The following is an 18,600-nucleotide window of genomic DNA, read 5'->3' as shown; positions in this document are numbered from 1 at the left end:
AAAAATTAAACTCAGTTTTTTTGAGTAATTTATTCAGTTTTAAACATTTAAATAAAATAATCCATAATATTCCTTGTTGTTATTAACTAATTACTGATATTTTCATGTTTGACCTCTGTTCTAAAATACGCTTTAAAAGAAAATTTTAAAACCATGGAGATAATAGAGTCTCGGTATTTACTGTGAGATCAACAAACTGATCTGTACAAAGACCCCCCAAAAAGCAAGAGATTTGTTAACTCACAAAAATATTTTGAAAATATATAAAAGATCAGCAAATACACAAATTCCTAATTTTTTTCTTAAAAAAAGCGTAAAATAAAATTCTATAAACACAGAACTGACATTCACAAATACGTGTTTGAAAGTTGCAAATGTTAGAAAGATATTCACAAACACTTGTAATCTAAATTAAATTATGTTTCCACGTTTATTTTTTAATTTGTGGAATTTTGTTTGTATAGTTGCAGATCTGTTTTATATTTGCAAAATATTTTGTGATTTAACAATTTTTTGAATTTTATTTAAATTTTTATTTATATATTTATTTTTGTGGATAGAGTTTTTTATTTTCAGATTACACAATATTTAAATCTATCAGGTCTTACCTCACTCAGAAACAATCAATAATTATATATTTGATGACAAAATATTATGACAAATATTCAAAATGTCAACCATTACTCCAAATCATAACAAGTCTTGGTTACAAATGCAAATTCTCCGTACTCATATTTGGAAGCCTGGGCCATGTGTATAAATATACCACTAGTGGCCTGAACATTGCTGACATATCTAAGTGCAGAGCAACAAAGCTTGCTAAATTTTGCTCTGTTTCTGCTGTTATAGGCAGCTTGGCTGTATGGAGGAGAAGATGCTATGTATTTCCATGAGTGACCAGTATTGTCTTCTTGACCCCTTTTGTATTTGATTCCCTGCCATATTTAATGTAATTGGTGGAATCAAATAAAGAATTCAAATGTGTGTGTTTGTGTGTGTGTCACAAAGACGACAGGACACAGGTTGTCTCAGGTCTTTAGGTTTTTCTTGGTCTCAGCAGCCACAGATCTCCTCTCATACAAAACTACTGAATAATTAACATGGTCCATCAGAGGGTCTCTGATCATTTGGCACTCAGCGTTAACCCCCCTTCCCCCCCCACACACACTCCTCAACACTTAAGTACAACTTTATAAAATGTGCATATCAGTGTTGTACAGAGTAAAGCTCATGTGGCGTCAGTAAAAAAAAAAAAAAAAGCCCTTCAGAGTCTCTGAAGAGAAACACTCTGTCAATAACACACAATAATTATAATAATAATAATAATAATAATAATAATACTCATCTCACAAATCAGAACAGTCCGCTCCTCCTGATGATTTCACAACTTTAACAGAAAGAAGAAATAAACTGCAGGAATGTAAAAGACATGATGAACAGCTGATGGAGCGAGGCCGCATTCACATCACAGAGGAAACCATGGAAGTAAGGACGTCTCCTACGGCGCCGTGCTGCAGCACGACATACTGAACACGTTACCTCGTGTTATCTCAGAGTGACGACGAAGTTTCTAAAAGTAACGACGTAGAATCTAAAAATGAGTAAGTATCTCAATATAATGACAACATCTTGAAATAATGACTTAATATCTCAAAAAGAGTTCCTATGTCAAAATGAAGAGGTATTTTTTAAAAATGACAACGTATCTCAAAATAAAGAGTTGGTATCTGAAAACACATAGAATCTAAACATATAGAGAAACCTACTCATATTAATAACTCTCTGAAAAAGGCCTCAGATTAAATATTGTTTCACATTTTTAAGACACTGACTCATTATTCAGAAACACTACATCAAGATTTCAAGATACAGATTTGAACAAAATACAAACTCATTTTCTTGACATGCTAACACTCCCTCATTATGACTCCTTAGTTTTTAGACAGTTTCTTTGTTGAGATACTAACTCATTTCTGACCTTCATTGTTTCAAGATACTAATATAACTATTATGTCACTAGTTTGAGATACGAACACATTATTTTTGAGAAACTACGTCATTGTTGGGCGATACAAACCCATTCTGAGATAATCACTCATTACTTTGACATACTGGTCTTTCATTTTGATACAGGAACTCATTTTTACAACCACGCCACTGTTTTGAGATATAGTTACCTCAGGCTGCTGTCAGCCCTAGAGTGGTCTCCTCTGGTCTGAATCAGGGACTCATGTTGTTCCAAAGTTGTATAATTGCCTAGAGTTGGTTCGTGTTCTCACGGCAGCATTTACAAGAGGACCAGATCAAATGCCTTGTGTGAGAAAGCTGCTCTTGATTGGTCAGAATTTCCATGTGGGAAAAATCCAGGAAGTAAAGCAAACGTTGAAGAAGAGTACACTTGCAAGATAAATGTGACACTTTCTAATGTCACAATGGAGGGACAACTACGCAGGTTGATTTTAGCGCTGCTCATCGTGGACTATATTGCTGTCATTGTTCATTTTAGTCAAACCATACAGTTTGAAAACGAGGCGCGGCTCCAACTAGAAAACAATGTTTTGATGCATTGGATGTGCTGAATGTGCATATTAAGGCAGTACAGGAGGAGGTGCACATTAATAATCCTCCAGGACTGTAACATGCTCATGTTTAACCCAAACAATGTGTCATGTGACTGCAGTTGCTTCACATCCAGGTCGGAACACCTTCTCACCACAAACCAACCGCACCAGAGTTCCTTTGGAACCGGACTGAGACCACCTCTTCAAGAAGGTCTCAGTCCGGTTGTTCTGGTGTGTTCACACCTGCACAATGAACCGCACTGAGGGGGCAAACCAGCTGGAGTTAGACTGAACTGAAGCGAACAGAGCAGGTGTGAACGCAGCCTGAGATCTAACTCATTTTGAGAGATGATGTCATTATTTTGGGGAAATGTCTCATTACAAAGAATTAAAGCTATAGTGCGTAACTTCTACAGGTCCGTAAATGTCCGTTTCACCCAAGCCACTACTAGAGGAGATGACACAATGCTGATTAAGCCGATTGGCTCCTCTAACATCTCCCGGTATTTTTCAATATATATCATTTTTAGTATGCGTGTAGACCGGCGACATTCCCGCGCTGGCACACAGGAAATGCTTCCTCACAACAAGAAGGGAGGGGGAGGAAGAGCGAAGAGGTAGAGCGCAGGTAGAAAGAGAAAGCAACATGGCGGAGAAGCGGCCGAGACACGGTTCAGAAGTGGATCCTACCACAAAGGCAAGTGTTACTCTGTGCACGGTGTGTGGCGACTGGCAAGTGTTACTCTGTGTACAGTGTGTGTGGCGAGTGTTACTCTCTGTACATGGAAGTGCCGCCAGCTTATTAGTTGTAATAATGCATTATCCGCTGGGAGGCGACAGAAGTTACACACTATAGCTTTAAAGTGTATTTTTTCCATCAAATTGGTGAAATGAGCTTTTGTAGTTCATCTTTATGAGACTGATTATTTTACATTAATAAACAGAGCAACACTTTACAGTCGTTACCACCTGCTGTATATTATTCATAAAGCCTACAGTGCTGTCACTCTGAGGGATCAGGACTCTACTGAAGGATCTGAATTCTGCTGCCTTATAGACGATATTCATTTTAATTGTGTTCATGTCCTGAAGTATTTTTCCTTCCTCGTCTGTTTCACTGCTGTTAAACAGTTTGAACAACCACATTTCCTTCCTGTGTCATCATCGTATGTCCAGATTATCTTCAGCGTGAATTAACCAGGTGAATCCTGGAGGTCCTGATCCAAAACTTTCCAGGTTAGATCTGATTGTGTTTTTGTTTCCATGAATCAAATAATGTGAATACGGCCTCAGGCGTTAAAACACTGACTCCTCCCCCTCCTACAGGTTGAGTCCCGTTTGTTTCCATCCTGACCCCAAACACCAAACTGACTCCTGTCTCCTGATCCGCCTCCTGTTCAGTCTGTGGACTCCTAATGGACTACAGTACCCATGAGCCTCAGCTCAAGTCCACAGCTTCAACATGTTCAAAGACTGTCTGACAAACATTCAGACTGGAAGACTGTCACCTGCAGAGGGGGCCCAGTAACAACAGATAGTGGACCCTGAAACCTCAGACCTCCAGTGGCCTCAGCCTTTTGGCAGCCCCTGAGGCCAAAGACCTCCACTGGGCCCTGGAGTCTCAGACCTACAATGACCCCTGAAGCCTCAGACCTCCAGTGACCTAACAACTCTGGAGGCCTCCACTGGGCCCTGGAGTCTAAGACTTTAAGAGGCCTGAGACCTTTGGCAGCCCCTGAAGCCTCAGACCTCTGGTTGCCCCTGAAGCCTAAAACCATTGATGGCCTCAGACCTCCAGTGGCCTCAGAGTTCTGGCAGGCCCTGAAGCCTCAGACTTCCTGTGGCCTTAGACCTCCAGCAGCCCCTGAAGCCTCAGACCCTCAGTGGCCCCTAAAGCCCCAGATTATATGATCTGAAGCTGCTGTGTTAGGAGCTCCGATCGTTTCGTCCATGTTCAACTCGTTGTGGACGTTCTTTAATGAAACAACCTGACCGACACACAGAAGACCTGGACCAGGTCTGCACCCAGATGGTCTCTGGGTCTGGGGAGAGTCAACAGGGACCGGCCACAGGTGTGAAAGGTGTTAATGCATGTTGCCCCTGTGTAAGTTGATTTTACAGCCACAATCTGGTTGTATGAGTCAGTCTGGATTTTTGGTAAATTAACTGAATCTATGGAAAATTCGTTTGTCCTCCGGAGACGTGATGAGAGTTCAGATTTCAGGCTGCAGCTGATTTTCATTCAGTTTTTGGTGATTTGCTGGTGAACAGATCAAAAGAAACGACGTTTGGAGGCAATGTTTCAGAGTTTATAACCTCTTTCCTCAACAGAGTTTCACTGTTGTCGTGTAAAAACATTCATACTTTTCATCAAACCGTTCGTCACTTTGCATATATGAACCACGTTCTGTCTGTCTTTGTGCCGAGTCAGCAGACGACTCCTCTCTAGTGCTTCTTGTTGATTCGTCGTGATCTCCTCAGGCCGCGCCTCCTGCGGTTCTGATTGGACATCCAGGACCGCAGGAAGTACTTGTCGGGGCTCCTGCGGCGGTTGGCGGTCTGGTTCTCCAGGTCGAACTGTCTCTGCAGCTTCAGGGCAAGCGCTCGGTCCTGACGCTCCTGCTGGATCTGATGGATGTACCGCTCGTCGAAGGCCTCCTGGCTGACCGACCGGCTCCTTTTCAGGTCTGAGTCCCGCTCTGAGTCCAGGTGTTTGGTCTTCTGTTCCCGCTTCTTGCCCCTCCTTGAGGTAGACTGGTTGTGGAGGCTACTGTCGGACTCCTTCCTCGGACTCTGAGAGTCCTTTGGCACTAATTTACACGACTGGAACCCAGAGTTCTTAGTGTACGGTGAGAACGACTGTTTCCGACTAAAAAGCGCTCCTCCTCCACTGCAGGATTCAGGAGCGCCGACTGCCGGCTCCAAGTCCGAACTTCCTCTGAATGTCGCCTCACTGCTGTAGCGGATTGCAGGGACCCGGATCTTTACGGACTGTTTCTGGAAGGTGTCCATGTCTACGGCCGGGGGGTCGAACAGCAGCCTCCTCTTGTTGACAGACGTCACTCCGTCTCCATCCTGTCCCGCCAGGGACTGATGGGTTTTTGCGTCCTCACCCCCGCCGTTCTTGTTGTGGAGCTCGCTGACAGGGCTCGTCAGCGTCGCCTTGGAGTTCACTTTGAGGCTCTGCCGGTCCAGTTCGATCTGCCTCCACTTCTGCAGGACAGCAGGACTGGCCTCATAGCTGGTGGCCTTCTGCAAGCCGCGGGTCAGGTTCCTGGGCGTGGACTTTACAATGGTGGGTTCCACCAGACGGCCATCAGGCAGGCGTTTGGGCGGCGTGCACGGCGAGCAGACGATGGGTTTGAAGTGGTTGAGCTCTTCGGAGATGCTGTCATTGCTCTCTGGGCTGATGGAACGCTCGGGTCTGGGCGGAGGGAGGCCCAGCGGAGTCGATGATGATGAGACAACAGCTCGCCAGGTGAGCTTTCGGTCAGGAGCGGTGATGGGAGCGGAGACGGAGCGACTGTTCTCTGAGGAGAGGAGGATTCCTGCTGTGTAACTGTGACTGATGCCGACCTGACAGACCAGAACAGACAAACCGAAGTAAACAAACAGATGTAGTCACTGACAGACCAAAGTGTGTGTTAGCAGACAGAAGGTGCTGCACATATGCATTAATACGGTTAAGCACCACAGGTTGCCTAACATACTCTGTCCATGAGGGCTGGCTGCGCGATGACCTTCAGCTTCCCTCCGCGGTCCTCCACCGGGTCGGTGCAGCTCTGACTCCTCCGAGAACCACTGAAGAAGAACACACAGGTGAGATGGTGGAGTAATAACACAGCCAGAGAGCATGAAAGCAGCGACTCCTGACCATGGTGCTTGTGTAACTGCTGCTGCGAGATGGATCTGCGTTAGCACTGCCACCATTTTGGACTGAAATCGCCAACGGGTCACCATTAAAATTAAAATGATCCCAAACTGACAAACACACATTAAACGCACAAATCAGCTTCACGATAACTCGCAGCATTCACAGACAAACACTTGTCTTTATCTGGACACATTTTCCCCACAAATACAACATGCTACGTTATTAGCACAAGCCTATGGCATTTTACATTGAATAAATTAGCCTTGCAGCAAGCAGACTTTTCCTTTACTCATTTGGCCAGGGACAACAGCAACATTTAACAAAGGTAACTTTACAAAACTCAGCTCCATTACAGCTCACAAGGTTCACTGATCAAACAACGGTCTTATACTAAACACGTTTTCCAAACAAATACAACATGCTAACGTTATTAGCACAAGCCTATGGCATTTTACATTGTATAAATTAGCCTAGCAGCTAGCGGAGATTTCCTCTAATCGTATGAAGCCAGGATAAATCACACACAGGACTTAAAATGCTATTTTGTGGACAGACAAACAGACAGGTCAACGTGTAGTTACATTTCTGGAGATGTGCACGTCAGGCTTCGGCGTAGGGTACGACGTCTTTTCGACTTTTCAGCTTTGAACAAAACAAGGTCTGTGCTCTGTTGTGCATCTACTTTGGAGTGTGGTGTGGCAACCTAACAGACAGAACTTCTTCCGCTCCAAAGCTGCAGCTTTCTGACCTCATGTTGGTGACGTTCTTAGGTAAACAAACACGTATGTAAACACAACGGGCAATATCGAGGTCAGCAAAATGATTGAGGTCACATCCATATACTGTACGATAAGTGGGTAATTATCCTAACAGATCTGATAATACAGTCATGGCCTTTCGGTCCAAAATGGTGGGGGCACAGCGCTGATGTTGTGATGGAACAAACAATCAGCTTTCAATTCCTATTGGTGTAATGCGGGATTGATACTTCTGCAACTGACACCGTGGCCTGACGTGCACCTCCAGGAAATGTAACTACACCTCGCGGCGACGCAGACCTCTGTCTATTTTTGTGAGCTGAAACCATTTCCCTCAGTGGAAACGAAGATTTTATTTACTTTAATTTCGGACTTCATATGAGCAGAGGAAAACTCCACTAGTCACTAGGCTAATTTATACAATGTAAAATGCCAAATGTGCTAATAACGTTAGCATGTTGTATTTGTGGGAAAAATGTGTCCAGATAAAGACAAGTGTTTGTCTGTGAATGCTGCGAGTTATAGTGAAGCTGATTTGTGTTTGAAACTGTCTCTATTAAGCCATGTTTAATGTGTGTTTGTTTACTGTGTGTTTAATGTGTGTTTACTGTGTGTTTGTTTACTGTGTGTTTAATGTGTGTTTGTTTACTGTGTGTTTAATGTGTGTTTGTTTACTGTGTGTTTAATGTGTGTTTACTGTGTGTTTAATGTGCGTTTGTTTACTGTGTGTTTAATGTGTGTTTACTGTGTGTTTAATGTGCGTTTGTTTACTGTGTGTTTAATGTGTGTTTTGAATCAACTAATCTTAACAGCACTTAACAGAAACCCTGACACCGACTAGTGTTTTGTAGGTGTGACTGCAGAGTGATTCGTGAGTATAAATCCCACTTAAGGTGTTTGAGGCAGCTGAGTCGTGCTCACCCTGTGAAGGCTACCGAGTTTTTGGTTTTCCTGACAAAGGCCGAGATGTTTCTGATCCTCCTGCTGATCGGCTCCTCGTTCTCTGAGTCTGACAGAACCCCCTGCAGAAAAACAAAAAGAAAACATCCAGACTGAGTCTGTTAGTAACCATCTGTACTTCTTTAAAAAGGTGACATCATTATAACTCTGAGACGTCTGAGCTGCTGAACGTCTCGATGCATCTTCAGGTTCAATAAAAGTGCTGCTTTGACTCACAGGCTCTTCATCGTCCTTACAGTTCCTCCTCTTCACCTCCTCTCTGTCCTCAGACAACAGCAGCTGAAACACAAACCACCGTCAGTCTGAGGCTACACGTGCTACGTTCACTGACAGCAGGAAATCAGACTCACCTTGTGTTTCCCCGTTGGTCCTGATGGAGCGTCACATTTTGGGATGAGAGCAGGAGAGACGAAGAACTCTGAAGAGTCAAAACAAAACAACGCCATCACAGTTCCAGCTACAGAAAACAACTTACAGCTAATAATTTAAGTACATCTTTAAATTAGACGCTGAGGTCAAAATCCTCGATCACAGAAGATTTAATTACACGTGGTAACACTGATTTATGACACGTGTTCTGGAAAAATCTACCATGACAGACAGAGGCTAAAATAGGCTCACAGTAATGAACAGGCTTCTACATTTTAAGGTACGTTACGTTTACGACTTTTTTTTAATGCTAGTCAGAACAAAATATTTACAATCACCAAAACTGAAGAAAAATTAGGACAATTTGTCGGAAACATTACGCAGAAGCACCAGTCCCTCTGCTTTCTACGTAACTTTAGGATATGTATGTAACATGACAACACCCAAAACTTAACCTACGTAACTTTACGCAAGTGCATCACGTGACGATGCCCAACGACAATTTTTTCCCCCAAATCTAAGATATGCAACTTTACATTAAGTTGGGAACTTTACGTCAAGTATGTAACCATACTGACCAACGCCCACCTATGTTTATTTTCCTAAACCTGACCTACATAACTTTTCGTTAAGTACCATTAGTACATAACTTTAGCATATGTACGTAACATGATTACACCAAAACATGTTTCTTTTCATAAACCTATGCTATGAAACTTTATTTTCCTAAACTTAACCTACGGAACTTTATGTTAAGTACGTAACCTTGCGTTAAGTGTGTAACTTTAGGATATATACGTAACCATGTGTCTTTTTGTAAACCTAAACTACGTAACTTTCAGTATGTAACATGATGACGCCCCCAACCATGCTTCTTAGACTAAACCTAACCAACGTAACTTTACATTAAGAACATAACTTAACGTTAAGTATGTAACACGTTGACGCCCAACTATGTTTCTTTTCCTTAACCTATCCTACGTAACTTTATTTTTCTAAACCTAACCTACATAACTTTACATTAAATGCGTAACTTTAGAAGATGTACATAACAAGACAACACCCAACCACATTTCTTTTCCTCAACCTCACCTACATAACTTTGTGTATGTAACTTTAGATTAAGAGTCCTTGACCTTACACGGAGTACATAACTTTGGGATGTGTACGTAACATGACAACGCCCAACCATACATTATGTACATGACTTTAAGTTAGGTAAATAACCTTACATTAAGTGCGTAACTTTAGGACATGTATCTCACATGACGATGTTTCTTTTTCTAAAACTAACCTATATAAATTTAACTTTTCTTTTTGGAAACCTAACTTACTTTTCTAAATCTACGTGACTTTGCGTTAAGAACGTAACATAATGAAACCCTTAACTGTGTGCTAATTCGTCAGGTAGCATACGACCCACTGTAAGAGGATACATCGACCTGTTTCGGCCATGCTGTGAGATCTCGGATAAACAGCCAATTTTAGGTTAAATTTACACTTTTCGATGTCGTACAGGGTACAGTGACGGTTAGCTAGCAAACAGTGGATCTTCTGCTCTGAGCATAAAACTAAATATGACTTTTGTGGATTTCACTATTCTGACCTGTAGCAAGGTAATGCAACAGGGTGCTCGGTAAATTATTTATGAAAATAAATGTTGCCAATATTTAGTGATTTCACATTTTTAAAACTTCTGAAAGTTCAATTTAAGACATCTCAACACAAACAAGCCTTATTGTTAAATGACTGAATTTAATGCCTTTTAAGAGTTTGAAGGATTTGTGGGAACCCTGATTATTGATAGGTAAAAATGGTTTATCATTAACAGCATGTTTAAATACAATATTAGAAAATAACTACTGCCCATAACAAAGGTTCAAAGGAACAGATCTGTCTGATTTGATTTAAGAAAACACGAAGATAAAATGATTAAAATCAAACACTGCTGAGACGATGAAATCAACTCAAACCCACCTGGACACAGACACTCAGATAAAGACCTGATCAAGTGCTGCGGTTCATCAGCTCCTCCTACAGCTGTACAAGTCTGGACAAGTCCTCCAACACCAACCCTCTTTACAGACCTGACCCCAAACTGTACAGCTACACTTTAAACTGCAGCTTTTATTCATCTAAATGAACCAGGTTAAAGAACAACGTCCACTGAGTTCTGATTTAACTGCTGCTCTCATCGCCACAGTCTGACGCAGCTGACTGGAGGTCAGTGAATAAGAAGAAGAATAAAACAGATTTTAATTCAGAGCGTTTGGTTAATAATGTGAACATGTAACTAACATTTCTCCTGTCAGACATGAATAAAGTCTCCAGGCCTCCTGCTGCTGCTGCTCACACTAAACTTGGACTAAAGTTACACTAAACACCGTCAAACTGTTTTTCTGGCGGTCGGTTTGTGAAACAAACACCGAGCGGCGGTGCTCACACAGCGGCCACTGAGCTGCACCTCCCCCGGTAAACACACCGACCTCTCCGGCTGTCGCAGTCCCTCCTGCCCGGCCTGCTGCTGCTCCTCTCGGGGTCACTCCTCCTCCGGAACCGCTCTCCGCTGCCGGAGTGTCTCTGGGCTCGGCACGGCGGACAGGCCGGGTGTCCGCAGGGCGGGCTGCCGCCGGGCTGCCCCTCCGCGCACGCCGAGCACTTCTTCGCCTCGTTCTCCGGAGGGCTGGACCCGGACCCAGACCCGGACCCGCGCCGAGCTCGGGACCCGGACCGGTACTTGCCGGCGACGGCGGCGGCGCTGGCCGGTCTGCCAGGCCGTTCGGCGGACCCTGCGGTCGCCATCTTCCCTGGTGAGTCTTCTCTCTCCGGTCCGCTCTCAAAACAAACCCCGCCCTGCCGCCGCCGAAACAGCGCGAGCGAGCGCAGATTGGACGCGCGTTCAGCCCGCCAACCGCGGAGCTGGAACACGGCGTGAGCCCTTCAAAATAAATCACGTTTATATATTTATTTTATAATGACCGCAACGCGCCTAACTATGAAATATATATTGAATATAAGTTAATATATTTATAGAGCAAATATATCTTAGAGCTGACATATAAAACAAATATTATCAAAATGTAAAGCTTAATGTCAGACAAGTTCTTTGTACAATAGAATATATATAGGCTATGTATACACACACACACACACACACACACATATATATAGATATATAGATATATATATGTATATACAATGTGTTGTAAAATAGATGTTTTCTTTGGTGCACATGCTAACCCTGGCAGCCAAATTGACTTGGCCCAACATCAGCCTGAACTCAGCACAAGACAAAAGTTGGCTGCATCCGGTTGCTCTCTATGACTTGAGAGACTCGGGATGCCGTCCCAGAATCGGGCCAAAAAAACGTTGCAGCCAAATAACTTGGCCCAATTCTGGCAAGCGATACGGGCACCATGGGCCCTTATCAAAAATGACCTGGCCCACCATTGGCCCAAACTCTGCATGTCAAAAGAGGTTAGCCGGCTGCATCCAGCTGAGACTCAAGACAAAGGACCCCCTAGAATTGGGCCAAATTAACTGGCCTGATCCCGACTGCCGACACTGCCATCACTGGGCCCTTATCAACAATGACTTGGCCCTCCATCGTCCCAAACTTGGCATGCCAAAAGAAACAAGTCAGTTGCATCCGGCTGCCCAACTCTGCTGAGACTTGAAATAAATGACCCCGTAGAATCAGGCTGAATAACTGGTGACTGCCGACACTGCCATCACTGGGCCCTTATCAACAATGACACGGCCCAGCTTCGGTCCAATCTCAGCATGCCAGAAGAAAGAAGTTGGGCCACATCCGGTTGCCAGACTCCGCTGCATTAAATCAGCATTTAATAGACTATTCCCCCAGATGTCATAGAAACTTATTTCAAAATAAATCGTAAGGTTTATCCACCTGTAGAATTTATTCAGAAAAAGCTCAGACTGAAGTGAACATGTTTATTTTATAGCTACTGTGACAGACAGGTACAGGTACTTCTCTTATTTTATGATAAGTCGTCTAGTTCTGATATGATTAATGTGATTATTCTTATGGATACATATCTGGTATGAAATGGAGAAACAGTCAGGCCTCCTTATATTGGTTCATATATTTCAAATTATTTTTCTTATCACTTAAAAAATGTGAGGCAGAAAGATTTGTGGGGATGTTTCTTGTCTCTTGCTGTGTTGATTTATTTTTTAAGTCTTTACTCCTCTGTGCTTTTTTTCCTAATCTATGACAAGTGATTAAGAAATGACTGTTTAATTATATATTTTATCTTATCTTTAATATAAATACTCCATATTCAGTAGTGGAGGAAAGTATTCTCTTTCTTTGCTAAAGTAAAAGTACTAATGCCACACTGTGAAAACACTCACTATGTATTCTATGTATTTATTTAATGTATTAGAAAAATCTAAAGCAAACAAACAAACAAACAAAACAAAACAAATAAACAAACAAAACCCTCAAAGTTATTAAGAAGAAAAATAGAAAATGGCTTAAATGTTTAACAATTCATTGTGGTAATTTTCTGACAATTTGTTAATATATTTACCAACTCATTTTTTTAACTGTACTTGTATAAAGTGCTGGGTAGTTTCATTTAATTTAATTTAATCTAACCTCATTTAACTTAACTTAATTTAATACAGTTTATAACAAAACATCATATTTCATAAACTCTTCTCATGGTCTTTGTATTCAAAAATCTTAATTCCCAAATTAACTAAAGCTGTCAGGTATAAGTGATTCATTTAAAGTACATATTTTTCCTCAAAGATACAGTGGAGCAAAAGTAAGTGTCATGAAAATAAAAGACTCATACAAGTACCATAAATCTGTACATAAGTATACTTATAAAATAATATTACGAAATACAATGTACTTTGTAATATTCCACCACTGCTCTTATTTTATTTCTTTCCTTCATCGATTTTAAAAATGTTTATATTGTTGTATTTTGTATTGAGTGCTTGTATGTTCTGTGTGTTCACTGAAAATATATATATATATATTTTTAACCTGAGCTAATAACTACACATTCCTAATAAACAAAATGAACTTGTTTTATTGTGAAAGGTTCCACTTTCCGGCGGGCAGGTGGCAGCAGAGTGCTGCAGAAACCGGAAGCAGATTACACCGTCGAGGAAGAAGGCGGAAGAATAACAACTATGGCGGCTCGTGAGGAGAGGAGCCGGCAGAGGAGGATTTCTGAGAGCTGACCGGTGACGTTAGAGAAGTCATACAGGTAAACACACCTGAGATCAAACTAATTCAATGTGAGGAAACTGACGTGATTAAAACCGGAAACGATCAGAGTGTCTGAAGCTGAGTTTGAGTTGACTGTCAGTCAGTGAGGTCACACTGTCCTCACTATAAAGTCATTAAATTTAACGAGAGACATGTTTGAGGGATTTAAGGGGGATCGTTCACTGATGAATTTATTAAATATAATTTACAGTATTAAAATATTTTTAATGGATTATTAGCAGAGTTTTTAAGGGGTAAAATTCCCTTAAATTTGACCAAATAACATGAAAACACATTAAGTGGAAATTCATGGATGGACTTAATGTTTTTTTAACTGTCAAATGTGCAAATAATTAACATACCTTCATATATTATTATATAAATATTATATATTTATCAAAAAATTATAAATGTATGATGAATATCTGAATTTGTACCCAGCTGATAAAATTAGGCCCAAATTAAAGGCACAAATTAAAGGGTAATTTGGATTTTATGAAGTTACTTTTAAAACTAAACAAAAACAAAACCCCTTACAGAGATAAACCATTAAACAATAATATAAGCTTGAATTTAAGGCCATTTTAAGGTACAAATTACGGGGTGTCTGTGACGTTGTTTTGTAAAGTTTAAGAACATTTTAGCCTCTTAAATTTTACAAGCCCCCTTAGTCCCTGTGTGCCCCAAATCTGGGTAAACCTGTTCGGTCTCCTGGCCTGGTTCCAGTCCCGGTCTCCTGGTCTGGTTCCAGACCTGGTCTCCTGGGTCTGATACCAGCCCTGGTCTTCTGGTCTGGGTTAAGTCCTTGACTCCTGTTCTGGTTACAGTCCTAGTCTCCTGTTGCAGTTCCAGTCCTGGTTTCCTTTTCTGATTCCAGTTCCAGTCTCCTGTTCTGGTTCCAGGCCTGGTCTCCTGGTCTCAGTCTGATTTCAGACCAGGTCTCCTGGTTTGGTTTCAGTCCTGGTCTCCTGGTCTGGTTTCAGTCCTAGTCTCCTTTTCTGGTCCCAGACCTGATCTGGTTCCGGTCCCAGTCTTCTGTTCAAGTTGCAGTCCTGGTTTGTTCAGGTTGAAGTCCTGGTCTTGTGGTCTGGTTCCAGCCTCTTTTTTTCTGGTCTGGTTCCAGTCCTGGTCTCCTGTTGTTTGTTTCAGTCCTGGTATCTGTTATGGTTTCAGCTCTGGTCTCTTGGTCTGATTCCATCCCTGTTTTCCTGGTCTGGTTCCAGTCCTGGATGCAGGGCAGCAGCAGGCCGGTGGTGGAGGTGGTCCGTCTGGGCCTTGTCTCCTATCAGGAGGCTCTGCGGCTCCAGCAGGTCTATGTCAACCGGCACCGGTCAGGTCCAGCTCACACTCTGCTGCTGTGTCAGCACCCGCCGGTCTACACCACCGGGATTCGCCACAAACCTTACCCCGCCCCCTTGCTGGACCGCCTCTGCCTGCTGGGGGCTGACGTCCACCGCACCAACCGAGGAGGACTCATCACATTCCACGGGCCAGGACAGCTGGTGTGCTATCCGGTCCTCCACCTGGCCAGCTTCAAGAAGGTCTGACCTGGTCTGTTGTTGGGTTTCATGTAGTTTTCATGTGACATGTATTAACATGTGATCTGTCCTCTCAGAGCGTCCGCTGGTACGTCTGCGAGCTGGAGAAGACCATCATCTCCGTCTGCAGCAGGTTTGGCATCGAAGCGTCGACATCCCCTCACACTGGAGTTTGGGTCAGAGACAGCAAGATCTGTGCCATCGGTAAGTAAATGCAATGTTACTCCTCTCGGTCGTCAGGCCTCACACAGGAACTGGTCCTTTTCCTGAATATCTCTGACTGCATTCTGTCATGACTGTTTATTGGAAGTCAGGCTGTAAACCGTCGACAAATTGAGGGATATTTACCAATATTTACCCCTGAATTAAATCAAAATTGTATCGTGGCAGACTGTTGTGTCATGAGTCGTTATGAGTTCATAACCACATTTGAAGATGTCACCTTTCCTGGTTCCAGTCCTTTTCTCCTAGTCTGGGTCCATTCTTGGTCTCCTTGTCTGGTTGCACACCCGGTCTCCTGTTCTGGTTCAAGTCCCTCTCTCTAGTTCTGGTTTCAGTCCTGCTCTCCTGGTGTGGTTCCAGTCTTGGTCTCCTGTCCTAGTTCAAGTCCTGTTTTCTTGGTCTGGTTCCAGTCTTGGTCTCCTGTTCTGGTTCCATACCCAGTCTCCTGGTCTGGTTCTAGTCCAGGTCTCCTGTTCTGGTTCAAGACCTGGTATGGTTCCAGTCCTGGTCTCCTGTTCTGGTTCCAGTCCTGGTCTCCTGTTCTGGTTTAAGTCTTGTTCTCCTGATCTGTTTCCAGACCTGATCTCCTGTTCTGGTCCAGTCTTGCTCTCCTGGTCTGGTGCCAATCTTTTTCTCCTGGTCTGGTTCCAGTCTTGGTGTCCTGTCTGGGTTAAGACCCAGTCTTCTGTGGTTTCAGTCCTGGTCTCCTGTTCTGGTTCCAGACCCAGAACCTGAGTTTGATTGAACAGGGCAGGTGTGAAGGCACCCTGAAACAACGGCTGATCCGACAGACATCTGTCCAGATTCTGACATTCGTCAGGAGCGACCAGTTCAGGGTCAAAACCTAGTTTAATGTGTCCGTCTTAAATCCACCTGTTGGCTCCACCTGTGGCTTCATTCACTGATAAAAAAGAACTTTAGGGGGTGGAGCTTCAGGTCCTGCAGTCAAAAGACAAAAACAGAACAAGTTCGTCAGCAAAAAACAAGAAGATACAACTGCAGCAATCAGCTCTGTGTATTTTAACTTCCTCCAGTCCGGACACATCTGGATGATTAAATCAGATCCAGATGTGTCCGTCACACTCTCTGCATCAGCGATCTCTCGTATGACCGTTGTTGTCTCTTTGTGTCTCTGTAGGAATCCACTGTGGTCGATACATCACTTCTCACGGCTTGGCCCTGAACTGTAACACCGACATGTCGTGGTTCGAACACATCGTGCCGTGCGGTATCGAAGGTAAAGGAGTGACGTCGCTGAGCGCCGAGCTGCAGAGAGACGTCAGCGTGGAGGAAACCGTTCCTCACCTGCTGGATGCCTTCAGGGACCAGTTCAACTGTCGGCTGATGGACGCACAAACACCTGAGACTGAGCAGGACAGCGGAGCGTCGTCAGCGTAGAAACTAAAACATCACAGACGCTCTGTTTAAACATGTCTGACATCAGTTTGATCTCCACGTGTCCAGAACAGACAGACGTCCTGGATCTCATGTACATGTTGGATCACACAGTTAGATAAGAATTAAACTTTAAACTTTACAGAAACTTATTTAAAAAAAATGATTTATATAATTAAGTTTATCCCATTTATTTGTCAGAGACAATGAACAAAACATTCATCTGACACAAGCAGACTAACAGGGACCTCGTTATATATGATTATCTCCTTAAATGTCCATTTACAGTGATGACATCATCATGAGTGGGTGAATTAAAGCAGGATTTATACTTGTGCGTCAGCTCAATGCAAACCCTACGCACGTGAGCATTTATACTTGTGTGGTGGTGTGTCTGTGTCACTCTGCAGTTACACCTCCAGAACACTAGTTGGCAGCAGGGTTTATGTGAAGTACTGGAAAGTTTAGTTGATTCAAAACACACGTTAAACGCACAGTTAACATGTTAAACACACATTAAACACGTTAAACGCACATTAAACACAGTTAACACACATTAAACACACATTAAACATGTTAAACACAATTAATGCACATTAAACACAGTTAACACACGTTAAACACAAACGCGTTAAACGCACATTAAACGCACATTAAACACACATTAAACATGGCTTAATAGAGACAGTCTCAAACACAAATCAGCTTCACTATAACTCGCAGCATTCACAGACAAACACTTGTCTTTATCTGGACACATTTTCCCCACAAATACAACATGCTAACGTTATTAGCACAAGGCTATGGCATTTTAAATTGTATTAATTAGCCTTGCAGCTAGCGAGCTCTTCCTCTACTCATATGAAGCCAGGAGCAACGGCAACATTTAACAAAGGTAACGTTACAAAATTCGGCTCCATTACAACTCACAAGGTTCACTGACAAAACAACTGTCTTATACTAAACACGTTTTCCAAACAAATACAACATGCTAACGTTATTAGCACAAGCCTATGGCATTTTACATTGTATAAATTAGCCTAGCAGCTAGCGGAGGTTTCCTCTGCTAATATGAAGCCAGGATAAATCACACACAAGACTTAAAATACTATTTTTGTGGAGGCTTTATTGTCTTCACAATTTATCGTTTCTTGTCTGTGAAATTAAAGAAAAGTTTTGTTTCCACTTCCAACACAGACTCTACGCTGTACGGCATCGACGCAGAAGTATAAATCTTGTATTAGAGTGTCTTAAGAGAAAAGTTTGGGAGGGAAGTTTAACGATGTTAAGAAATCAAACTGCTGCTAAAGCCACACTGCCTTCACATACACAGTGTTTTTATATTTTACATGTCTGTTTGTACATCTGTTCAACAATAAAATCTGATGTGCATGGATTGTCTGCTGTGTGTATCTATATAAACACACACACACACACACACACGTCTATACTTATGCGTAACTTAGACCTGCTGTCCTCGTTCTTGGACACTTTTTTTGTGGTAGCAAAAGCACACTAATGCATTTAAAAACAAGATGGCAGCCTGAACATAAACAGTTTTTTTCTTTATGACTCACTCATGACTGTTAGAAACTAACCCAAAGTCCCCACATGAGGACATTTTCCCTGTTCAAAGACGATGCTTGATTTGTTTAATTATTTATCTACTAAT

At 42.5% G+C, this 18,600-nt stretch overlaps 3 protein-coding genes across 6 annotated transcripts in view; 1 reads left to right on the top strand and 2 right to left on the bottom strand.

The window, feature by feature from the left end:
* Nucleotides 1–18,600, bottom strand: part of abcg1 (ATP-binding cassette, sub-family G (WHITE), member 1) — a 281,654-nt gene that overhangs the window by 36,117 nt on the left and 226,937 nt on the right. The window lies entirely within an intron of this gene.
* On the bottom strand, nucleotides 467–11,324 carry rnf169 (ring finger protein 169). Of its 2 annotated transcripts, none has more exons than XM_050065633.1 (6): nucleotides 11,009–11,324; nucleotides 8,504–8,571; nucleotides 8,370–8,432; nucleotides 8,115–8,245; nucleotides 6,272–6,362; nucleotides 467–6,137 (listed from the first exon to the last, which is right to left on the bottom strand). In XM_050065633.1, the coding sequence occupies exons 1-6, from the start codon at nucleotides 11,322–11,324 to the stop codon at nucleotides 5,007–5,009; spliced, it is 1,800 nt and encodes a 599-aa protein (XP_049921590.1). In that variant the 3' UTR covers nucleotides 467–5,006. The 2 variants fall into 2 exon arrangements, with proteins under 2 accessions (XP_049921590.1, XP_049921599.1); XM_050065642.1 differs by having other exon boundaries at nucleotides 8,115–8,215.
* Nucleotides 10,452–18,329, top strand: lipt2 (lipoyl(octanoyl) transferase 2). Of its 3 annotated transcripts, none has more exons than XM_050066067.1 (5): nucleotides 10,452–10,745; nucleotides 13,603–13,771; nucleotides 14,997–15,314; nucleotides 15,389–15,515; nucleotides 16,672–18,329. In XM_050066067.1, exons 3-5 carry the CDS (start codon nucleotides 15,003–15,005, stop codon nucleotides 16,929–16,931), a joined length of 699 nt encoding a protein of 232 aa, XP_049922024.1. In that variant the 5' UTR covers nucleotides 10,452–10,745; nucleotides 13,603–13,771; nucleotides 14,997–15,002; the 3' UTR covers nucleotides 16,932–18,329. The 3 variants fall into 3 exon arrangements, with proteins under 3 accessions (XP_049922024.1, XP_049922006.1, XP_049922016.1); XM_050066049.1 differs by having other exon boundaries at nucleotides 10,459–10,745; nucleotides 14,947–15,314; XM_050066059.1 differs by lacking the exon at nucleotides 10,452–10,745 and adding an exon at nucleotides 11,196–11,332 and having other exon boundaries at nucleotides 14,947–15,314.

The sequence above is a fragment of the Epinephelus moara genome, chromosome 2 (assembly GCF_006386435.1).
Source record: "Epinephelus moara isolate mb chromosome 2, YSFRI_EMoa_1.0, whole genome shotgun sequence".
Taxonomy (NCBI): Eukaryota; Metazoa; Chordata; class Actinopteri; order Perciformes; family Serranidae; genus Epinephelus; species Epinephelus moara.
Note: the sequence above shows the minus strand (reverse complement) of the source record. Positions and strands in the feature narration are given on the sequence as shown.

Coding starts and splice junctions, on each gene's coding strand:
- rnf169 (XM_050065633.1), bottom strand. CDS start 11,324: ATGGCGACCGCAGGGTCCGCCGAACGGCCTGGCAGACCGGCCAGCGCC. Junction 6,363..8,114: donor AACTCGGTAGCCTTCACAGG/GTGAGCACGACT, acceptor GTTCTTCTTCAG/TGGTTCTCGGAGGAGTCAGA. Junction 6,138..6,271: donor AGCCAGCCCTCATGGACAGA/GTATGTTAGGCA, acceptor CTGGTCTGTCAG/GTCGGCATCAGTCACAGTTA.
- lipt2 (XM_050066067.1), top strand. CDS start 15,003: ATGCAGGGCAGCAGCAGGCCGGTGGTGGAGGTGGTCCGTCTGGGCCTT. Junction 15,315..15,388: donor ACCTGGCCAGCTTCAAGAAG/GTCTGACCTGGT, acceptor CTGTCCTCTCAG/AGCGTCCGCTGGTACGTCTG. Junction 15,516..16,671: donor CAGCAAGATCTGTGCCATCG/GTAAGTAAATGC, acceptor GTGTCTCTGTAG/GAATCCACTGTGGTCGATAC.